Source organism: Lepus europaeus, chromosome 1 (genome assembly GCF_033115175.1).
Source record: "Lepus europaeus isolate LE1 chromosome 1, mLepTim1.pri, whole genome shotgun sequence".
NCBI lineage: Eukaryota > Metazoa > Chordata > Mammalia > Lagomorpha > Leporidae > Lepus > Lepus europaeus.
Window position 1 is genome coordinate 117,731,800 of NC_084827.1, and position 22,573 is coordinate 117,754,372.

The window sequence follows — 22,573 nt, forward strand, 5'->3', positions numbered from 1 at the left end:
ATGTGTTTGGGCCCTTGCCACTGATGTGGGAAACCTGGAAGAAGCTCCTGGAATTTCTTGGCTTTAGCCTGGCCTAGTCCTGGCAGTTGCGACCATCTATAGAGTGAACCTGCAGATGGATGAGCAATTCTCTCTCTACCTCTAAAATTCTTTCAAATAAATATCATAAAAAATTATAAAAAAAAATGAGAAGAACACATGAATACACACTGAACACTGCAGGCCTTTTTACCTTAAAGAGGATGTTTATGGAGGCTCAACCAGTTACCAGAAGTTCTACGCAGAAGCTGTAGTCTTTTAATGCAAATCAGTGATCTGCACACACTAGGCAGCTCTCTAAGGGACTAGTCTCCCCTGCAACAACTAATCCTAACCTTGAAAAAGCCACAGTGAAATTTGACCAGGGGAGAGGGAGTAGGGTAGATAAAAGCAAAGTAGAACAAGCAGGGGAGCATAGCTTGAGAAGGAGCAAGGAATGACAGGAAAAGGTCTCAAAGACTGAGAAGGTACAAAACCAAGAAATCACCACAGTGTCGGGTAGATTGCTTCATGCCACCCACTCCTCTGGCAGTGTTACTCTTACTCAGGATTAAGTCGATGAGTATGGCTTTCCTGCTGACTTCACCTTAAAGATTAATTACATGGCTCAGATAATGTGTCATGCATGTATTTTTTTAAAGAAAGTAAAAACATCTACGGGAGTTGCTTCATAAGAGACTAAGCCAATTAGCATACACGGACTGCTCACGTCCCTTCTGCTATTCTAGGAGACAAGACCAAGGATATAAAGGAGGTAAAGAATGTCAGTAGTAATGGCAGTGTCCTAATCACATTTCAGCTTCAAATTTCTTTCTTTTTTTTTTTTTTTTTTTTTTGGCAGGCAGAGTGGACAGTGAGAGAGAGACAGAGAGAAAGGTCTTCCTTTGCCCATTGGTTCACCCTGCAATGGCCGCTGCGGCCGGCGCACCGCGCTGATCCGAAGCCAGGAGCCAGGTGCTTCCTCTTGGTCTCCCGTGCAGGTGCAGGGCCCAAGCACTTGAGCCATCCTCCACTGCCCTCCCAGGCCACAGCAGAGAGCTGGACTGGAAGAGGAGCAACCGGGACAGAATCCGGAGCCCTGACCGGGACTAAAACCTGGGGTGCCGGCACCACAGGCAGAGGATTAGCCTAGTGAGCTGCGGCACCGGCCTCAGCTTCAAATTTCATGAGGTTGTCCTTTAGTTATGTAGTCTGGTAATCCCAAGAAAGTCTTTGAAAAATGAAATTAAAAATGTATCGATTTATTTTATTTGAAAGACAGAGAGAGAGATTGATTGATCTTCCATGTGCCGGTTCCTATCTGGGTAATAGGGACTCAAGTACTTTGAGCTGTCATCTGCTGCTTCCTAGTGTATGTATTAGCAGAAAAAAGCTGGACTGGAAACAGAGCTGGGACTCAACCCCAGGGACTCTGATATGAGACACAGGCACCCAAGCAGTGGCTTAACCACTGTGCAAAATGGTGGTTCCAGAAAATGGAATTTAAATATAAGAGATTCCTTAATAATACATTAATATGTAAAGCACTACATTCACTCCAAACTTACAAAGGAAGAAAAGTTACACACACAGAGTTAATAGTTGTCAAAGTTCTATAGAATCAAACACTTCATTTTGCATACTTTTGCCAACATAAACATCTTTTTTTTGTGGGACAGGTTGGGAATTTAGATCACTCAATCAAGAAGTAAAGACATTCTGCCTAGATTCAGAACTTTGGTTCTTAGTATAGTTTCTGGTAAATTACAGACTTTATTTGGTAGTTTATATTATATGAGATGTTTTCCTAAAGGATGGGTTTGGGGGATTTAAAATTACATTATTAGTAAGTATAAAATTATCACAAAGGCTAGAGAATTCAGCCATACTCTCTGCTGAGGTAAACATATTATATTCACTACCTGGAACAAGAAACTATTCAAATCTAGTTACAAGCTAAATTTTAAGAAGTAAGTAAGGTTGGGCTCACGGCTACTCTGGAGTGGTGAATTAAGTCATTTTAGAAGAGAATGAAATCCGACTTCTCAGTGTGCTACAATTTTATGATTAAATGTACTATAATGTTAAAAATTTTTCAAGTTTCCAATGGGAGGTCTGCGATGTGGTGAAACAGGTTAAGCCACCACCTGAAATGCTGGCATCTTATATGGGTGCTGGTTCAAGTCCTGGCTGCTTCACTTCCAATCTAGCTCCCTGCTAATATGTCTGGGAAAGTAGCAGCAGAAGGCCTAAGTCCTTGGGCCCCTGAGACCTAGATGACGCTCCTGGCTCCTGGCTTCGGCCTGTCTCAGTCCTAGCCGTTATGGCCATTTGGGGAGGATGGAAGATCTCTCTCTCTAACTCTCTAACTCTTTTTTTCAAATAAATAAATAAATAAAACAAACCTTAAAAATAAAGTTTTTAATGGCTATTTCAAGCCAAGGAAACAACTTAAGTACTAGTGAGAAAAATGGAACAGCTATTACTTGGAAAAAAATGTTTTTCCCTCACAGTGGACCACCAGATTTTCTTGGGACTAGTAATTCATTGGGTTTACTTCCTGTGACAAAGGAAAAAAAAACCTTCATGACCATAAGGTTAATTCTTTCAACTTTTCACAAAAGCTCAGACACACAACTTAATCCCCTAAGAACTTCCTAAACAAAAATACCTGGAATTCTCAACTTTGAATTTTAAAACAAAAAAAAGACATTAAAAGATTATTTGGTTCAAAATCTTTCAAAGTGGACTTCATGAAACATTATTTTCCAAAAGTATTCTTAAAAAATGATTTATTTATTTATTTATTTGAAAGACAGAGAGGCAGAGACAGAGAGAGAGAGGTCTTCCATTTGCTAGTTTACTCCCCAAATGGCTGCTATGCCTAGAGCTGGGCCAACCCGAAGCTAGGAGCCAGGAACTTCTTCCAGGTCTCCCACATGGGTGCAGGGGCCCAAGCACTTGGGCTATCTTCCACTGCTTTCCCAGACACATTAGCAGGGAGCTGGATCAGAAATGGAGCAGCTGGGACTCGAGCTGGCTCCCAAATGGGATGCCAGCACTGCAGGCGGTGGCTTTACCCTCTATGCCTCAGCTCCAGCCCCCAAAAAGTATTCTTAATAAAGGGAGGTGATTCAAAAAAGTTGGGCAACACTATTGGAGAGTTCTAACCATATGAGATCATTAGCAAAGCTGAAAAGGTGTATATGAAAAGAATTTTTAAAAATGTAATTTTTATCACACCTATATGCACGCAGAACCTGTTTTGTAGTATTTACTAAAATCCTATGAAACTAATGTTTCCTTATCTCATATGAAGAAATTCAAGTGCAGACAGGCTGGGTAACTGTTCCAAGTTCATAGATTAATTGGTGGACAAACAAAACAGATCTTGCCTTTCCAGACCCCACTAGGGTGCTGTTTTTAGTACTGTACTACCTCTCTTTCAATACCTATACTCCATGAAGGATCACAGACTATAAGAAGCCATCTTATAGTTCATCTAATCTCAATCTCTCCTGTAAAAGGTGGGGAGATATGTAGTCAGAGAAGTGAAGCAGTTTACCCGAAATGACATATAAAATCCACTGCTATAGTAAACTAGAACCTAGCTCTTAATTCCAACACTAGTACCCTTTCCACAACAGGATATTAATTCCTGCAACACCAACACTCTTTGCCTCTGAAATGAAGGAATCATGGACAGGAAGTGTTTTAAGTATTAAGGACCCATTAAAATATTTATTAAACCACACTTGTGTCAATAGTTTTTTTTTAAGTCAATGAAATATGATTGTTTTTACTTACAAATGTCATCCACTGTGACAGGGAATCAACGTTTCAAGCTGTTGAACAGGTCATCATCCCTGTCCTGTTGGATGACACCTGTAAATAAAATAAATCTATTTTTGAGTGAGTAGATTTTAAGCCAAGCCAACTAGATTTAAGATGCATGCAATCTGAAGCAAAGAGTAATTTTTAAAATGATATTTTAAGTGTAAATTATTCTTAATATGTAATGTCTTAATTATGTACTGCTGGAGATACTTCCCAATGCCAGCTTTTCCTCTAAATAGCTATCACTGGCTACCAGTACAAGATAATCCAGGAATTGACATGCAATTTTGCCAGAACTCACTGGGAATCATGCCTCCTCGTGCTAAAGGTGTGCACCAGGCAGTATCTGCCTTGGTCCGCTGCCTCTGTGAATATCATTTCCACTTTGCAGGAGGGACAACCAAGGCCCTGTGAAGTTAAATGCAGCCTAATGTTAAATAGCTAAGTGTCTGCAGCTCAAGTCCCTGGGTATGGAAAAGTATGCACAGAACACATTAGCAAAGGTTATTATTAGCCTGATCAACTTTTGAAAGACTGATATGTACACATTTTAAAACACTTCACAAATGCTGACTTATAATATTCTAGTACATCTGTATAGAATATAATGTCAGCATTAAATATTTAAGTGCAAGCATTATTTTTAAATGTCATGGATAGAAAATCAACCAACATGTAAAAACAGGAATTAGACAATGGAAGAACAAAATAAGTATATATTTAGAATTTCAAATTCTGACTACTTCTAAACAAGGTTCATGGTTCCTAACAAATACGAATATGTGAAAACTCATTATTTACAAATTTCTTACAGCTTACCACTTAAAACACTGGTTTCTCTATAGCCACAGAATAACAATCCAAGAAAGATCTGCCATAAGCTAAAACTTTCCCTGGATAATAAACATCTAAATTTCCAATTTATATCTAAATATTCCAAAATAAATGGAAGTTTCATAGGGTGCTACCTTGAGGTAACATAGTTATTTCAAAAACATTGCCATAAAACTCATATTGAATGCTTACCATGTGCCAAGCACTGTCTGAGTTTACACATACTATCTCATTCGATCCTTACAAATAAGGTAATCTAAGTACAAAGAAATTAAGTAACTTGCACACAAATCTTCTTGGAATGGAATTCAAGTTCCAAACCTACTAGGCTTCTTTGAGCTAGCAATTAAAGGTTCTCAAAATATAAAAATTAATGAATGAAGTTCCAATTGGAATACCTAAAATTCCTCCAATGAAATTCCACACAATATCAGAAAATTTTCTCACATCATCATGGTGAAGGGAATGGTGGGGACAATTCTCAAAAATTAAATCATCTTAATGTCAAAGAATTATCTTTTTATGTTAACCTAAAATCCATCACAATGAAAATATGACAACTGAAACATTTAAATTTTCTTTTATAAATAAGGAAAGTAGATCTTCCTGACTCAATAACTTGTTAGCAGTCCATAAAGGGATGAATCTTCCCCAACTCAAGACTGACCGATTACTAACACTAACTAATGGTCAGTAATTGACTGAACTGAATCACATGCAGTAGAAAATAAATAAATCTCAATGAAGAGCAGAACCATTTATAAAGCACATTAACTTCATGACAAACAAAAAAATAGTTTTGATATAGTGTGACCCCCTTAATTCTGTATAAAGTAATAGCTCTTTTCTTAATCATAAGTTTTAAGCTTCTGACCAAATCCCCTGAACTTTTTTTTCTAAGTACCTTTTTTCCAACATATTTTTACAACTATGAAACTGATAAAATAAGAAACAATCAGGAGCACAGAAGTAAATATATCTGACATATTTTAACTAAACAAGCAAAGTTTAACACCACAGAAACTAGACATTAAAAAGAAACAAAGAAAGAAAAGAAAACGCATGTACCGTTCAAAGCATTGTGGAGAAATCAATGTATTCTGGCAATAATGGTTTTCTTAAGAGGACCCAAACAGAAAAAGATAAAGTGTGGTTTCATGGTCGCTTACCCTTTTCTCTGATACCCCATCCTGGCCTGTAGAATCTTTCTCATCCTGTGTCTCTTTCAGGACTGCCATATGTTTTTTGTATGCTGGCTCTCTGTTTAAGGTTGTGTATCCTATGTGCTCATAAATTGGGTTTATCGTCATCTTGGCAATGTATTCTGCTGCCTTGGTTTCAATATAGAGAGTAATCAAGCCATCAGTCACCAGATCGTGGATGGACTCAAAGCGTTTCTCCCCAACAAAGTGCTTTCCATCGTAGTAGAGCCTGAAGTTTCTGGTTTGACTTCCAAATCTGCCTCAATGAAATGGGAAAGATGTTTTTAAGAAAAGTAAGTAAGTGAATTCTTTCTGGGGAAATAAAAAAACTATTGCATTGTTTGTGTGTGTCTTCTTCGTTTAAATAAACTGTGGCTAATCTCTGAGAACTGTCTAGAATATATAAAATTAAACTTTTGAACACAAAGAATGAACTTGCAATAAACTAGGGATAACAAGTCAAAAGCATGCCTACCCTAGAGAGAAAATTTTATCTTTTTAAGCCATTTCATTACGCCTGTAAGAATAATGGAGGAAAAGAAACTTTATATCTTATTAAAACACATTCAATATTCAACTGGGCAGTTTCTTAATGTGAAATTTCCATATTAACATTTTTTTCTTCAAAGTGATCAATAAAAATAGTTAATGTACTTTAGACCCCAGCATTCATGTCACTTAATGGTAACGTTCCTTTCAGGGCTCACTAAATGATGCCAGCAACCATGTAAAGTAGAGCTGACTCCAGAACCTGGGCCACGCAGGGCAAGAGGGCACAGAAACATACTTTTGCTATTTCTGGCTTCAGTCAAGGATGAATTCTTGCCTTTTACACAGTCCTTCTGTGTCTGCTGGTTAAGTGTGAGCAAGAAATATTTATAATATATAGGACATGTAAGTGATAAACTCTCAGACTACAGAAATTCAATTTGCAGTTTTGAGTCATGTTTTGATGACATGCTTTAAAGACTGGAGAATAGTGGTTTCCTTTTATGATGATTTCAGTACTTTGTTTCACTTCCTGCAACAAATCTCAGAAACAGATCTGAGTTGTCAAGACTGGTATCAGCATCCCTCTAAGAAGATACAGGCAACAAAACACACTAACTTTAATGAAAGCTGATGCCAAAAGGCACTGTTGTCTCCTGAAGGTAATCCTACAGGATCCTAATTAAAAATGAAACATATTGGCAAGGATGTGTTCATTATTAAACACAGATCAGAGATGAACTAAAATAACTACTGTTTAAGTAAACTGTTAAATAGGATTGCCAACTTGTTATGTAACAACATGATTCTGGGATAGCATACATGCCAAATGGATAGGAGTTAAAAACTCTTAATGTGTCCTTAAAAAACAAAACGCTATTTATAAGCTCATAGGCAAGTCTGTTTCTGTGATTCAAATTAGAGTTTACTAATTATTTAATCTAGAACCCAGTGTACCATGCACACTGACCATTTTAACATATAATAACCATCTCTTAGTTCTTTAAAAGCAATCAAGTTTTTATTTACACTCAAGTTATTTAACCATATATAATTATACTTTTCTGTTCTCCATTTTCTTGCTATGTTAAAAACAAACATTCTTCCCAAATAAATTTTCTTTATAATGTAAGTCTTAAAACGAGGAAGGTAAAATGTCTACAACCAAGTTAAATATGAAGATTTCCCATTCAATACAAAACTTTTATCATTTTTCTTCCAGATAACACACTTTATCTGCTATTAACAATCAAACATGGAAAGCTACTTTGTAATTTTCATAAGGCCTGTGACAACAATAAGAACAACAGAGCTTATCAGGAAGTCCCTTTATAAGTCATCTCTGTCACAGGCATTTCAGCAAGGGCTCAGACTATTTTACTCTTGTTGGGACTTATGACTTTAGAGTGGAGATGGTACTTCAAGACTACCCATGTAGTGGATAGTGGTATCAGTCCTTTGAACTGGTCTCGCCTGGGCTGCAAATGTTCTGACTGAAAAAGTAGAAATCTACAGCTAGACTTCCTACTGCTTTCCAAGGGGTTATTCCTAATCCATCCAACGAGGGCATTTCTGACTAGCTATACAATGTGGGCAAGGGTTGCTTGTCCATTTTTCTTTTTCAACTCAGTTATTTTAAGGGATTCCCTCCATGATTTGCAACTCCTCTTCAGGCTGCGTGTCTGCTCCAGCCTTCAGGTCCAGCCTTAAGGGAGCTTATCAGATAGCTAAAACAACACAAAATTTGGTTTGATTAAAACATAGCCTCAAAGGAGAGAAGGAGAATTTCCATTTTGGAATTAAGACAGAGAGAGTGAGAGCAAGAGAGCAAGAGAGAAGGAGGATGGAAACTACGTTATTTTTACTAAGAGAACTGAAAAATTTCATTGCTATTCTGAACTGTACTGTCTTTTATTCGTAAGCTGCATAAAGAACAGCATCACAGCACAAACTCTCAGAGACTTCTCCACTTTCTGGATCTGAACTAAAAGACATACACTTGGGCTGAGAAGTAGAGCGAGGACTGAAAATCTTTGAAAAAGACCAGGAATGGATTCTATTCTAAGAAGATGCAGGCAGGGGTGATGCCAAACATAACAGCAAAACAGGACAGTTTCCTATACAAGTCTATGGCTTCCAAACTGTCACTCATCAACAAATATTTAAGAAAATACCTAGGCACTCTTTTAGGTATTAAATGGTTCATAATAAAATTCCTGTTCCCTTGGCAACTCCAATAGGGACCAAACATAAAAACAGGTCAACTCAAAGATATAAAATTTTAAATTCTAAAAAGGTCACCCCTGGATTGACTTTTTTAAAAATGACTACAAAGGCCGGCGCTGTGGCTTAACAGGCTAATCCTCCGCCTTGCGGCGCCAGCACACCGGGTTCTAGTCCCGGTTGGGGTGCCGGATTCTATCCCGGTTGCCCCTCTTCCAGGCCAGCTCTCTGCTATGGCCCAGGAAGGCAGTGGAGGATGGCCCAAGTCCTTGGGCCCCGCACCCACATGGGAGACCAGGAAAAGCACCTGGCTCCTGGCTTCGGATCAGCAAGATGCGCTGGCCGCAGCGGCCATTGGAGGGTGAACCAACGGCAAAGGAAGACCTTTCTCTCTGTCTCTCTCTCACTATCCACTCTGCCTGTCAAAATAAATAAATAAAAATAAAAAAAATTTTAAAAAAATGACTACAAAAATGTGTATAATCTTGCTCTTATGTAGGAAAGTTATATTTCTGCAAAATGGTTCATGAAACCAAGCATAACCTGTATCTCTCTCCTACTACAAAACCCAGGAAACTAAAGGCTTCGTAAGCTCTCAGGGAAACAGTGATGCTTATGAGGCCTTAGGGCTACTGCTCTGTCTAAAAACAAAATCATCCTTGCACTCGTGAAGCAGGGTTTAGCCAAGAGCAGAAAGGTTTGAAATGTGTGGGATGCTTCAGCATCAGACAGACGTGAACTTAAATGCTGGATCTACCATTGCCTAAGCTGGATGATTTCGGGAACATCATTCTTCAGATTTTGCATCTAAAAAATAGGAGTAACATCACCCAAGCCCACATGGTTGTAAGGATTACATTAGAGTATTTCAGTCAAAGCTAAATATATAGTGGGCTCAATGAGTGGTGGTTTCCCTTCTTTGGTACTTAGGCCCTGCAAAGAACAACAGAATGAGTTACCATACATTAAAATAAAACAGAATTGATATTCAGTAAATACGAATTGAAGACATCTGAATAAATAAGTAGCACACCGGCTGTACAGGGTCATCTCTGTACTGGTTTATTTTATAGTCAACAAGTCAAGTAGGAGCTGTCTGAATAATTCTTTTGGATATCCCTGAGTTAGTTTATTTCTTGTATAAATAGAGGGGGCCTAGAACAGAGCGCGAAGTGGTGATGGTGAGGTCCTATCCACTGTGCTCTGTGAATAAAGTCTCTGAATTTAACAGTGAAGAGTCAGTAAATATACCCACATTGAAGGCAAGACATACTGGATGGATTTAATGACAACTACTGAAATCTAGACTGTTGCACGTTACTGATTTATAAAAACCATTAAAGCTAAGCTATTTCCTCTCAATGTAGGAAAATTTACTTTTCATGTATTTATTTCTGCCAGGGTCTTGCTTAATAGCTGTTTGTTCCTTGGTGAGCATGCTTTTGAAACTGTAGAGGCAGAACTCTCACTTAGAATTCAACAAAACGAAAATACACTTTCTCAAGGGCGGTGATTAGCCTAGCAGTTAAGATGCCCCTGTCTCTCCTCAAAGCACCTGGGTTTGATTCCTAGCTTTTGATCCTGACTCCAACTTGCTGCTAATGAAGATCCTGGCAGGCTGAAGTGACGGTCTGAGTAACTGGGCTCCTGACACTCACGTCAAAGACCTGAACTTCTGGCTTCAGCAGTCCCACCTAGATTTATCCCAGTCCAGCCACTGTGTGTCACAATGGGCATTTGGGTGGGGGAGGGGAAGTATGCTTTGTCTCTCTCTCAAAAAAAAAAAAGAGAGAAAGAAAGGAAAAAGATCACCATAATCTCTAAAGTGTACTAGAGTTAACAAAAGAGAAAAAAGATGGGGATAATATGCATGGAATTACTACTCTTGTACGTAATTACTACCTTCTAGAAAAAAATCTTTTTCCTCAGTGATTCCAGGTTTTGGCTTTCATATTTTAAAACGCTATTTAATGCTGTGCCCAGTTGCACTCCAATGAATTTCAGAATATATAATTCTAACATCTAGCTTTATAAAATCAACAAAACCCTTAATATCATCCTTTCCATTTTCAGCAAATGAATTATACTTACAAAAAACAAAAATAATGAAAATATGTATAAGGCATTCTCTTTGTAACTTTATTTTTTCTAAAACCAAGAATTAGTTTTGACTTGAGGCCAAAGTGATTTGGAAGTATCTCTTTAAAGAATGCTCCAAGCTAACAGATGTTTTCTGTTAGCAAATAGAAAACAAAACACATACAACACACTTTTCTAAGCTAATAAATTGCTGGAAGTATTTCTAGAAACCAACATATAAAAAGTTTTATTTATCATAAATATGTATTTGTGTATTGCTTGCCAGAGAAAAAGAAGCTAACCTAATGATGAAATATAAACATTTCATAAATTCATCCATCATGAATGTACTCCAAAAAGAAAGGTTAAAACAGATACAATAATTTGAAGAAATCAACTAAATACCAATAAAATGGAGTCTATGAACCAAGAGGAAAGCTAAAGAAAAGAGAGTGTAGCTATACAAGAAAATTTAAAACACTTTATCCAACCAAAACTTCATTAGGATATGACTTCTGTGTGTTTTGTTGTATAATACAGGATGGGAAAATGGAATAAAATATTAAAATATGTCAATTCATGATGATATTTCCTTGGCAGAATAGATAATTTTCACTGAAGTAGCAAACCCACTAAACTTGCCATGAAGGTAGCTCTGGAATGCAGAATTGCAGTAGAAGAATTAGTTGAAGGATTAACATTAAGTCAGTTTAAGAAGCAATTAGGGGGCTGGTGCTATGGCATAGTTGGTAAAGAAGCCACCTGCACTGCTGGAATCCCATATGGGTGCCAGTTCAAGTCCTGGCTGTTCCACTTCTGATCTAGTTCTCTGCTGTGGCTTGGGAAAGCAGTGGAGGATGGCCCAAGTCCTTGGGCCCCTGCACCTGCGTGGGAGACCCAGAAGCAGCTCCGGGCTCCTGGCTTCGGATCGGCGCAGCTCCAGCCGTTGCGGCCAATAGGGGAGTGAGCCAACAGACAAAAGACCTCTCTCTCTTGCCTCTCCTTCCCTGTTTGTCTGTGACTTTCAAATAAATAAATAAATCTTAAAAAAAAAAAAAAAGGCAGCAGTTAGACATTCCCCAATCTGCCCATCCTGTCCCCAGATAGTCATACCTCCACACCACAGCAGGTTTCAGTTCTGTGCTTTAGAAAGCACAAGGCAGTGTGACTGTGAACTAAGAGCACCAGGCAGAGCTGAAGGCGGAGGCAGCCTCCTGAAAGCTACATGACTGTTTCAACCATGAAGACAGATTTCCATTTCTCTTCAGCCTAAGTTCTCAAAAGGTTAATACGTTTCCTGGAAACTGGAAAATTCTTTTCTGGGAAATCTGATCAACCCAACTAGAAAGACTTAAGAATTAAGACCATCAGCACCTAGCTGTCAGGCTTCCTCATATCCCAGAAGTACCAGTCAGCTTTTGAGTGCCAAATACACTTACATAGGAGCAGGCAATGCCCTGATATCTGAGGACTTACTCTCATGAAAGATAAGACTACAAAAAACTAACAGGAGTCAAACTATGCAGGAGCAAATGAATCATGCAGAGATAGAATTTTTTTAAAAAAAATTAACAATATGCTAAAAAAAAAGGGATGCTTCATATTCCTATTCTTGAGTAGAATTTAGCCAAGAAATATATGGGTGCAGGTTCAAGTCCCAACTGTTCCACTTCCAATCCGGCTCTCTGCTATGGCCTGGGAAAGCAGAAGATGGCCCAAGTCCTTGGGCCCCTGTACCCACATGGGAGACCCGGAAGAAGCTCCTGGCTTCTGGCTTTGGGTTGGCACAGCTCTGGCTGTTGCGGCCAATTGGGGAGTGAACCAGTGGATGGAAGACCTCTCTCTCTCTCTGCTTCTCCTTCTCTCTCTGTTGTAACTCTTTCAAGTAAATAAATAATTTTTTTTTCAAAAAAGAAAGTTTATTTTGGAGTCAAAAATCCCCAAAAGTTACACAGAGAATGCAAGGACCAGAGTTTAAACCTAGGACTGTCTGCAAATTCATGTTCTGAGTTATTGACTAACTATATTAATTTAAAACCAGAGGACCAAAAAGGCCATCAACTCTCTCTTCATAATTAGCCTATGTATCTTGTAGCGTAACACAGCAAAGAAATAATGGGTATTTGTCCACTCAAGAGATCCTCAGATAAAATAGTAAAGAGTGAAAAATGGCTTTCTGCATTTTCTTTCTTATACAAAGAACTTCATCACAGGGAATGCTCCAAGTTTGATAATTTATTATCTAATGCAATGTACTGAATAAGCCCAGTATATGCCAAGCACTGCACAAGGCTCAAAGAATAAGTAAGACTTCACTGCTGCCATGGAGGATCAAGTTCATTTTTAAAGACAACTGCATCCACAGACTTTTTTTCTACAGGTGACACCTTGTGCATAGGTTACTAAAGCACCATGTGAAGATCTTTTCAGAAAGTAAATTATAGCTATATGATCAAAGGCACAACATACTCAATAGAGACTCAAACATAACTCTGCACATTAGGCATCATTCCTAAAAATCAAAACACCTGAGCATTGAATGGATTGCTAAATGGATCCAAAAACCTGGCAGCAAACAGCTATTTGATCTCTAAGCAAATATTTTGAAAACTCCAGCAGAAGGGGTCAATCTGCAGCTTGGAGAATGACCACAACTGAGAGCAGAAACAGAGCCAAAAGCTAAGACGATTGTGTGAGACAAGAGCAGATGGAAAGCAGGAGGAGGTAGGAACATTCACTCAAAAGGATGACAGGAACCATAGGGCAGTTAATTTAGCCTGGGATAACAGGAGACATTCACAGGAGATCTGTTCTACTATACTCAGGGACAACAGGATGATTTAAGGAGGTGGGAAGGAGAAGAAATGAAAGAGAAGACAGTATTTAAAAAGATAGGGAAAATGTATCAAAATACGGACCAAAATAGCTTGATGAGAACCTCAGAAACCAGTTAACAAATAACCACACTCCCAAAAGTGCAAAACCGGAGGAACACAGTGAAAATCTAAGAGCCATTTCACTTTATCTGCAATACCCTGCCCCCAAACCAGCATGGTTCAGCTCTGCTCACGGCTTCCGGTGGTGGTGGTGAGGGGTGCTGAAGAATAGAACAGGCATCCAGTGCTTTCAGCTTTTGGAGGGTTTCCTGAGGGACGGTTTTTTCTCTCCCTGCCTGAGTGCTAAAGAAACCAGAAATGTTTGGATGCCTGGGGTGCCTGACAGCAACGCAAAGTGAGGAAAGCTGCTTGCAGCAACAGAGGGCCTGCAGGGCCACAAAGACATGGCAAAGCTCAGCAGCCTTCAGAAGGCAACCAACCGCTGGCTTCTCTCAGAAAGGAAGAAGGATGGAGTGTGCATTCAGTGTCCTGGCTTTTCAGCAAGACGCTAAGGAATCAGACCCTGAAGCACCCGATTCAGGGAATGGATGGGAGTCGCATAAGTCGTCCCTCATTTTTTACGTGTGACTGACTGGTTCCAGGTTCATTCGCTGGATACCAAAATCAGCAGATGCTCAAGTCTCTTAAATAAAATGGCATAGTGTTTGTGTGTAACTTACACACATTCTCCTGTATACCTTAAATAGCCTGTAGATTACTTAATGATACCTAATATAAATGCTATGTAAACAGTAGTTTTATATATTATGTATATACACATACATATATACATTATATATATATATATGTATATATATGTGTATATATATATATATAATTTAGGGAATAATGACAAGAATAAAAGCCTGTACATGTTCACTAAAAAAATCAGATCCAGTTGGTTGAATCTGCAGATGGGAAACCCACAGACATGAAGTGATGACTCTATGGCCACAGGCAGCTGAAAACAGGAGAGAATGAGGCAGCTTGTACCTGAAGTCCACAGGACCTGCAGTACCACAGACAGACACCACAAGAGGAAGAAATTAAGAGTTCCTGAAAGAGAAACAGGCAGATTTCTCTAATTGGGAAATTACATTAACAAGCCAGAGAAATAGCATACCCCCCCTCAACAGGCTTTAGGTCCACAGCCTTTACATAAACTGATTGGTAAAGGTCCTTCCATGTTCCAAACTAGCCCATAAAGATGGAGAGGTAGCTGTTTTATCAAATGTATCAAAAACAAGAAAAAAAAGCAAAACAAAACAAACAAAAAATTTACAAAGCACATGAAAACACAAGGAAACATAACCCCATGAATGGAACAAAGTCAATCTCTCAAAACCAACCCAAAGACATAAACATCCTTGAACAGCCTGACAAAAATTCAAAATAAATGTCTTAAAAAAACTCAGTAATTTATAAGACAACATGATAAAAATTTAAAAATCAAGAAAAAGATGCATGAGAAAATCCTATCAATAAAGAGAGAGAAATAATAAATAAATTCTATAGATAAAGAATACATTAACTGTATGGAAAAATTCACTAGAGGGGTTCAACAGAAGACTTAATAAATCAGAAGAAAGAATCAGATAACCTGCAGACAGATCATTTGAAACTGTCAAATCAAAGGAGCAAAGTGAAAAATGAATGAGGAAAAGTGAAGAAACCCTAAGGAACCTCAGGGACACCATCAGGGATACCATATATACATGATGGAGTTCCAGAAGGAGAAGCAATAAAAAAAGGGACAGAGAGCCTATTTGATGAAATAATAGCTAAATGCTTCCCATGCCTGAAGAAGGAAATGGACATCAAAATTCAAGAAGCTCAAATAACTCCAATCCGGTCAAACAAAGAAGCCCACCCACACTGAGATATGTTATAATCAAACTGCCCAAAGTCAAAGTCTAGAGAATCTTGAAAGCAGAAATACAAAAGACAGCTTTACACAAGGGATTTCTGTCTTTGGAAATGGGAATTCAGTGAGAAAAATGTTGGGTACTACGTATTTATATAGAGGAAATTTAAGGAAGAGATAAGAGCAAATAAAAAAAAATTGAGGAGCTGGCACTATGGCGTAGTGGCTAAAGCAGCCGCATGCAATGCAGGCATCCCATATGGGCACTGGCTTGAGTCCTAGTTGCTCCACTTCCGATCCAGCTCTCTGCTATGGCCTGGGATAGTAGTGGAGGATGGCCCAAGTCCTAGGGACCCTGCACCTGCATGGGAGACCCAGACGAAGCCCCTGGCTTCTGGCTTCCGATAGGCACAGCTCTGGCTGGTGCGGCCAACTGGGGAATGAACCAGCGGATAGAAGACCTCTCTCTCTCTCTCTCTCTGCTTCTCCTTCTCTCTATGTAACTCTGACTTTCAAATAAATAAATAAATAAATAAATCTTTAAAAAAAGAGAGATTGAAAGAAAATAAGCTCAAGAAAGCTCCAACTAAGTCATCTACATATTTCATGGCAGAAATCCTACAGGCCAGAAGAGAATGGGATGACATATTCAAAGTGTTAGCAGAAAAAACTGACAACCAAGAGTACAATATCTAGCAAAACTGTCATTCAAAATGGAGAAATAAAGATTCTCCCAGCTAAACAAATGATGAAGGAATTCAACAAAACTAATCTGCCTCACAAGAAATATTAAAAGGAGTCCTGAGAGCTGAAACAGAGATGCCAAACAACAACAAGAAAACATACAGAAATATAAAATTCTCTGGTAAACTTAAATATACAAATACAGGTACAGAATTCTAAAATACTGAAATTATGGGCACTTTTAATTTTATGATAAAATTTAAAAATAAGTAGAGATACACAGCTGTCTTAATGGATACACAATGTGTAAAAATATAATTTCTGTGCCACCAATAACATAGGCAGAACTGAAGAGATATAAAAATAGTTTTGTATAAAACTTAAGTTAAATTATCAGCTTAAAATAGATTATAATAACTATAATGTTTTACATAAGCCCTCTGCTAACTAGGAAGAAAAAAATCTAGAAAAATATGTAAAGGAAAATAAGGCAGGAATCAAGCATGTGAATACAGAAAGAAAAAAAACTTCAGTGAAACAAAAAGCAACAAGGGAAGAAAATAGGGACAAAGAGCTACAGGACAGATGGAAAACAATGAACAGTATATTAACAGCAAGTCCTTCCCTACAGGTAATTAGTTTAAATGTAAATGGATTAAACTTTCCAGAGGAAAAAGACAGAGTGACTGAACCTATGATAAAGCAAACTGCAACTATAATCTGCCTACAAAAGATTGACCTCAGATGTAAAAACACATACAGGCTGGTCAACATTGTAGCACAGCGAAGTAAGCTGTTGTCTGCCATGATGACATTCCATATGAACACTGGAATATGACAATACACAAATACAGAAGCAAAATGTTAGTGAAAGGAGAAACAGTAATATGATAATGATAATAATAGGAGACTTCAACACCCTACTTTCACAACAGTCAGATACAAGATCAGTAGCAACAGAGGAAACAACACCATATAGACTGATAGATTCCATTCAACAGCAATAGATTACACATCCTTCTCCTGTATACACAGAATATTCTCCAGGGCAGATCACATTAGGTGGCAAAACAAGTCTTTTTTTTTTTTTTTTTTCTGACAGGCAGAGTTAGACAGTGAGAGAGAGAGAGAGAGAAAGAGAGAAAGGTTTTCCTTTTCTGTTGGTTCACCCCCCAAATGGCTGCTACGGCTGGTGCGCTGTGCCAATCCGAAGCCAGCAGCCAGGTGCTTCCTCTTGGTCTCCCATGCGGGTGCAGGGCCCAAGCACCTGGGCTGTCCTCCACTGCCTTCCCGGGCCACAGCAGAAAGCTGGACTGGAAGAGGAGCAACCGGGACAGAATCCGGCGCCCCAACCAGGACTAGAACCTGGGGTGCCGGTGCCACAGGCGGAGAATTAGCCAAGTGAGTCGCAGAGCCGGCCCAAAACAAGTCTTAATAAGTCTGAAATCGAAAGACATCAAAAGCAGGAGAAAAACTCAGAAGTATGTGGAAATCAAAAATTACACTATTTTTTTTAAAGCTTTATTTATTTATTTGAAAGAGTTACACAGAGAGAGGAGAGGCAGAGAGAGAGAGAGAGAGAGAGAAGAGAAAGGCCTCCCATCTGATGGTTCACTCCCCAATTGTCTGCAACGGCTAGAGCTGCACCGATCCAAAGCTAGGAGCCAGGAACTTCTTCCAGGCCTCCCTTGCAGGTGCAGAGGCCCAAGGACTTGGGCCATCTTCTACTGCTTTCCCAGGCCACAGCAGAGAGCTGGATTGGAAGTGGAGCAGCCAGGTTTCAAACCGGTGCCCATATGGGATGCTGGCACTTCAGGCCAGGGCATTAACCTGCTGCACCACAGCACCGGCCCCAAATAATACACTACTGAACAATGAATGGGGGTTAAAGAGCAAATCACAAGGAAAACAAAAATAAATGAAAACGGAAACAACATACTTATTAAATGAAGCAAGTACTCGGCCGGCGCCATGGCTCAACAGGCTAATCCTCCACCTTGCGGCGCCGGCACACCGGGTTCTAGTCCCAGTTGGGGCACCGATTCTGTCCCGGTTGCCCCTCTTCCAGGCCAGCTCTCTGCTATGGCCCGGGAGTGCAGTGGAGGATGGCCCAAGTGCTTGGGCCCTGCACCCCATGGGAGATCAGGAGAAGCACCTGGCTCCTGCCATCGGATCAGCGCGGTGTGCCGGCCGCAGCGCGCCTGCCGCGGCGGCCATTGGAGGGTGAACCAATGGCAAAGGAAGACCTTTCTCTCTCTCTCTCACTGTCCACTCTGCCTGTCAAAAATAAAATAAAAAGTAAAAAAAAAAAAAAAAAAAGAAGAAGCAAGTACTAAGAATTTTGCAGCAGTTTATGCCTATGTTAAAAATGAAAATTGCTGGCGCCGTGACTTAACAGGCTAATCCTTCGCCTTGCAGCGCCGGCACACCGGGTTCTAGTCCCGGTTGGGGTGCCGGATTCTATCCCAGTTGCCCATCTTCCAGGCCAGCTCTCTGTTGTGGCCCGGGAAGGCAGTGGAGGATGGCCCAAGTCTTTGGGCCCTGCACCCCCATGGGAGACCAGGAAGAAGCACCCGGCTCCTGGCTTCAGATCAGCGAGATGCGCCGGCCGCGGCGGCCATTGGAGGGTGAACCAACGGCAAAAAGGAAGACCTTTCTCTCTGTCTCTCTCTCTCACTATCCACTCTGCCTGAAAAAAAAAAAAAAAAAAAAAAAAAAAAGAAGAAATGAAAATCAATTGAAAAAGTAACTTTACATCTCAAGGAACTAGGAAAAGTGAACAAAAACCCCAACTTAGTGCATGAGAGGCCAGAGTTGTGGCATATTGGGTTAGGCTCCTTCCTGAAATGTCAGCATGCCATATGGGCGCTGGTTTTAATCCTGGCTTCTCCACTTTTAATCCAGCTCCCTGCTAATGCACCTGGGAGGGCAGTGGAGGATGGCTCAAGTGTTTGGACCCCTTCACCCATGTGGGAGACCAGGAAGCAGCTCTGGGCTCCTGTCTTTGGCCATTCCCAGCCCCAGATGTTGCAGCTACTTGGGGAGTGAATCAGAGGATGGAAGATCTCTATCTCCACCCACCACCTGTAACTGTGCCTTACAAATAAGTAAGATAAATCTTAAAAAAAAAAAAAAAAAGATTAGAGCATCAATTGAAACAGAAAATGAAAAAAACAGAAGGAAAAAAAATCCATGAAATAGTTGGGATTTTGGGAATAAAACAACATCTAACAACAAAATCGACATGCCTTTAGCTAGAGTAAATAAGAAAAAAGAGGCAAGATTCAAATAACTAAAATCAGAAATGAAAGAGGGGTTGGCATTATGGTGCTGTTGAGTTAAGCCACTGTTTGGGATGCTGAAATTCCATACTGGAGTGCCTAGGATCAAGACCCACTCCACTTTGCTTCCAGCTTCCTACTAATGCACATCTAGGAGGCATCAGAAGATGGTTCAGATACCTGGGTTCCTGCCACCCACCCAGACCTGGATGGAGTTCTGGGTTCCTGGCTTCAGCCTGGCACAGCCGTGGCTATTGTGTAGGCATATGAGGAATGAACCAGCAAACAGAAGACAATCTTCTACCTCAAAAATCTTGAGTATAGCCCTACCACACGACCCAGCCATTCCACTCCTCGGAATTTACCCAAGGGAAATAAAATTGGTAAACAAAAGAGCTATCTGCACCTCCATGTTTACTGCAGTTCAATTCACAATAGCTAAGACATGGAATCAACCTAAATGCCCATCAACAGAAAAATGGATAAAGAAATTATGGGATATATATACTCTATGGAATACTACACAGAGATTAAAAAAAACCGAATCCAGTCATTTGCATCAAAATGGAGGAATCTGGAAAACATCATGCTAGGTGAAATAAGCCAGGCCCAAAGGGACAAATGTATGTTCTCCCTGATTTGTGACCACTAACTGAGTACCTAAAAGGAAATGTGTAGAAGTTAAACTGACACTATGAGAAACAATGACTTGTTCAGCCCTTGTCCTGACTATCAAGGAACAGCTTACTATTTTATTCTTTTTAGTATTTTCTTTTTCTACTTAATATCATTGGTTGAGCTCTTTACTTTTTTTTTTTTTTTTTTTGACAGGCAGAGTGGATAGTGAGAGAGAGAGACAGAGAGAAAGGTCTTCCTTTTTGCCATTGGTTCACCCCCCAAATGGCCACCATGACCAGCACACTGTGCCGATCTGAAGCCAAGAACCAGGTGCTTCTTCCTGGTCTCCCATGCGGGTACAGGGCCCAAGCACTTGGGCCATCCTCCACTGCCTTCCCGGGCCACGGCAGAGAGCTGGGCTGGAAGAGGAGCAACCGGGACAGAATCCAGCACCCCAACCAGGACTAGAACCCAGGGTGCTGGCGCCGCAGGCAGAGGATTAGCCAAGTAAGCCACAGGGCCTGCCGAAAACAGATCTTTCTAAAAATTAAGAGTGGGAATGTGAGAGGGAAGAAGAAGAAGGGTTAGAGCATGGGAGGGAGGGAGGGTGGGGGAAGTATCACTATGCTCCTAAATCTGTATATATGACATATATGAAACTTGTATAACTTAAACCAAATTTTAAAATATAAAGAAATTATCCCTATTTTGTAAAGGAGATTTCTGAAATCTGAAAGATTCTACTCTAAGTATTAATAATATACATACGAACTTTCTATTTTCTCCTGAGATCAACTCACAGGAAATTATTTACTTTTAATGACACAGAGCTGAGTATCTGTGAGTAGTTTCAGTCAGTAAAGGATGGAAAGCAATGTGATTATAGATACTGAAACATTTCAGGTACAAAGAGTGACTTCAGACCAATTAATTAAAAACAACTGGAAAATAAAACAAATACACCTATACTAGACTCTAAAGCCACATTCATGGATGCTTACATGATATTTACAAGGTTATTATCTAAATTTTGGCTTCAATATTTTATTTATATATGTTAGAAAATGAAAAGTCACAAAGGCTAAATCTAAAACTAAAAAACAAAAAATATTCCTTATGTATGTGATCTACACAAATTCATGATAATCCCAGTTTAGTATGAAGAGTCTGGTTTGTATTCCTGAGACAGAACTGGATACTGCTACATAACTCAGTAGTTCATATATCAGGCATGTCAAAGATTAAGTTTGTAAGAGAAAAACACAAGCCTCTTTTTTCACATCTCCACCTGTATTCTCCTCTAATCATAAGTCCATTATCGATTTCAATTATTTTCAAGGCTTAATGCTATCTGTCACCTCTTCCTAATCTCTGTTAATTTTTTTTTTAAAAAACAAAAAACAATTAAATCAGTTTCCTAAAAATGCATATGGTGACATTTTGGTGGTGCAGGGAGGGCAGTTTAAATAGACAGGTATATGAATTCAATGTGTCTCTCAATAAAAGCATTTTTTAAAAGATTTCTTTATTTGAAAGGCAGAGACAAAGAAAGGAGAGAGAAAGAGAGTATCTTCCGTCCACTGGTTCACTCCCCAGATGGCCCCAACAGCCAGGGCTGGGCCAGGCAGAAGCCAGGAGCTTCTTCCTGGTCACCAGTGTGGGTACAGGGCCCCAAGCACTCAGCTGCCTTTTGCTGTTTTTCCAGGCACATTAGCAAGGAGTTGGATCAGAAGCAGAGTAGCTGGGACTCGAGCCAGGGCCATATGGAGGCTAGCACTGCAGGTGGGGGCTTTACCTTCTACATCACATTTTATATACATTATATTTGGAAAGCTATGACTATATATGGGATTCTGTGTAATAATGTCCACATGTTTTTCTCAAAATTGTGAAAAAGTATAAAAAAAAGAGTTAGACTGATCTATCATAATTTTCAGGACAAATGTATTTATTACTAAAATATTTTTATTGGGTGCCAGCACTGTGGCGTAGGTTTACTGATGGTAACTACATTAAACATTTATATAACCCTCAATGGTTATAGGTGTTGATGCTTCTAGTTATCCTGTTTCCAATATCAGTGTACTTAATTCTGCTTATCACAAAATTTCTATTTGTTGGTCAAATGTCAGAACCAACTAGTTAATTTTTAATGTGCATTACCAAACATATACATAATATATACTCATCCTCTAATTTTTATCTACCTGTAAATACCATATTAATGTTCAAATCCTATAAACATATGTACATATGAAACTTTAGTGAAACAGCTTGTAAATAAACATAAAAAAGCAGAGGGAAGGAAGCAAAAAGAGGGATCTCCCTTCTTTTAGGTTTTAGAGATTTACCCCTAAACTGATATACTCTGGAAAATTCTAAAATTGACATGCTCTGAAATCTATGTGTTCTGGCAAAATCTTCACACAAAAGTTTGGATAATCATTTGGAATCCTGAATCCTTTTGTATTCAAAATGGATGTCCCACTTCCCAAAGTTCACTAATTTTAAAGAACAGAGGACTACTCCTGAAATAAGCAGTGTCTTAATTACTGTGTACACTTGCTG

At 39.4% G+C, this 22,573-nt stretch overlaps 1 protein-coding gene across 2 annotated transcripts in view; it reads right to left on the reverse strand.

Annotated features, from left to right (window-relative positions):
- CHN1 (chimerin 1) overlaps positions 1–22,573 on the reverse strand; it is a 234,226-nt gene that overhangs the window by 87,848 nt on the left and 123,805 nt on the right. Inside the window, exon 6 of one of the 2 annotated variants that reach the window (XM_062200515.1) lies at positions 5,859–6,147. In XM_062200515.1, the coding sequence (XP_062056499.1) occupies positions 5,859–6,147 (289 nt within the window). Of the gene's footprint in view, positions 1–3,825; positions 3,906–5,858; positions 6,148–22,573 lie in introns of those variants that run through there. The other variant, XM_062200523.1, reaches the window with a different exon arrangement.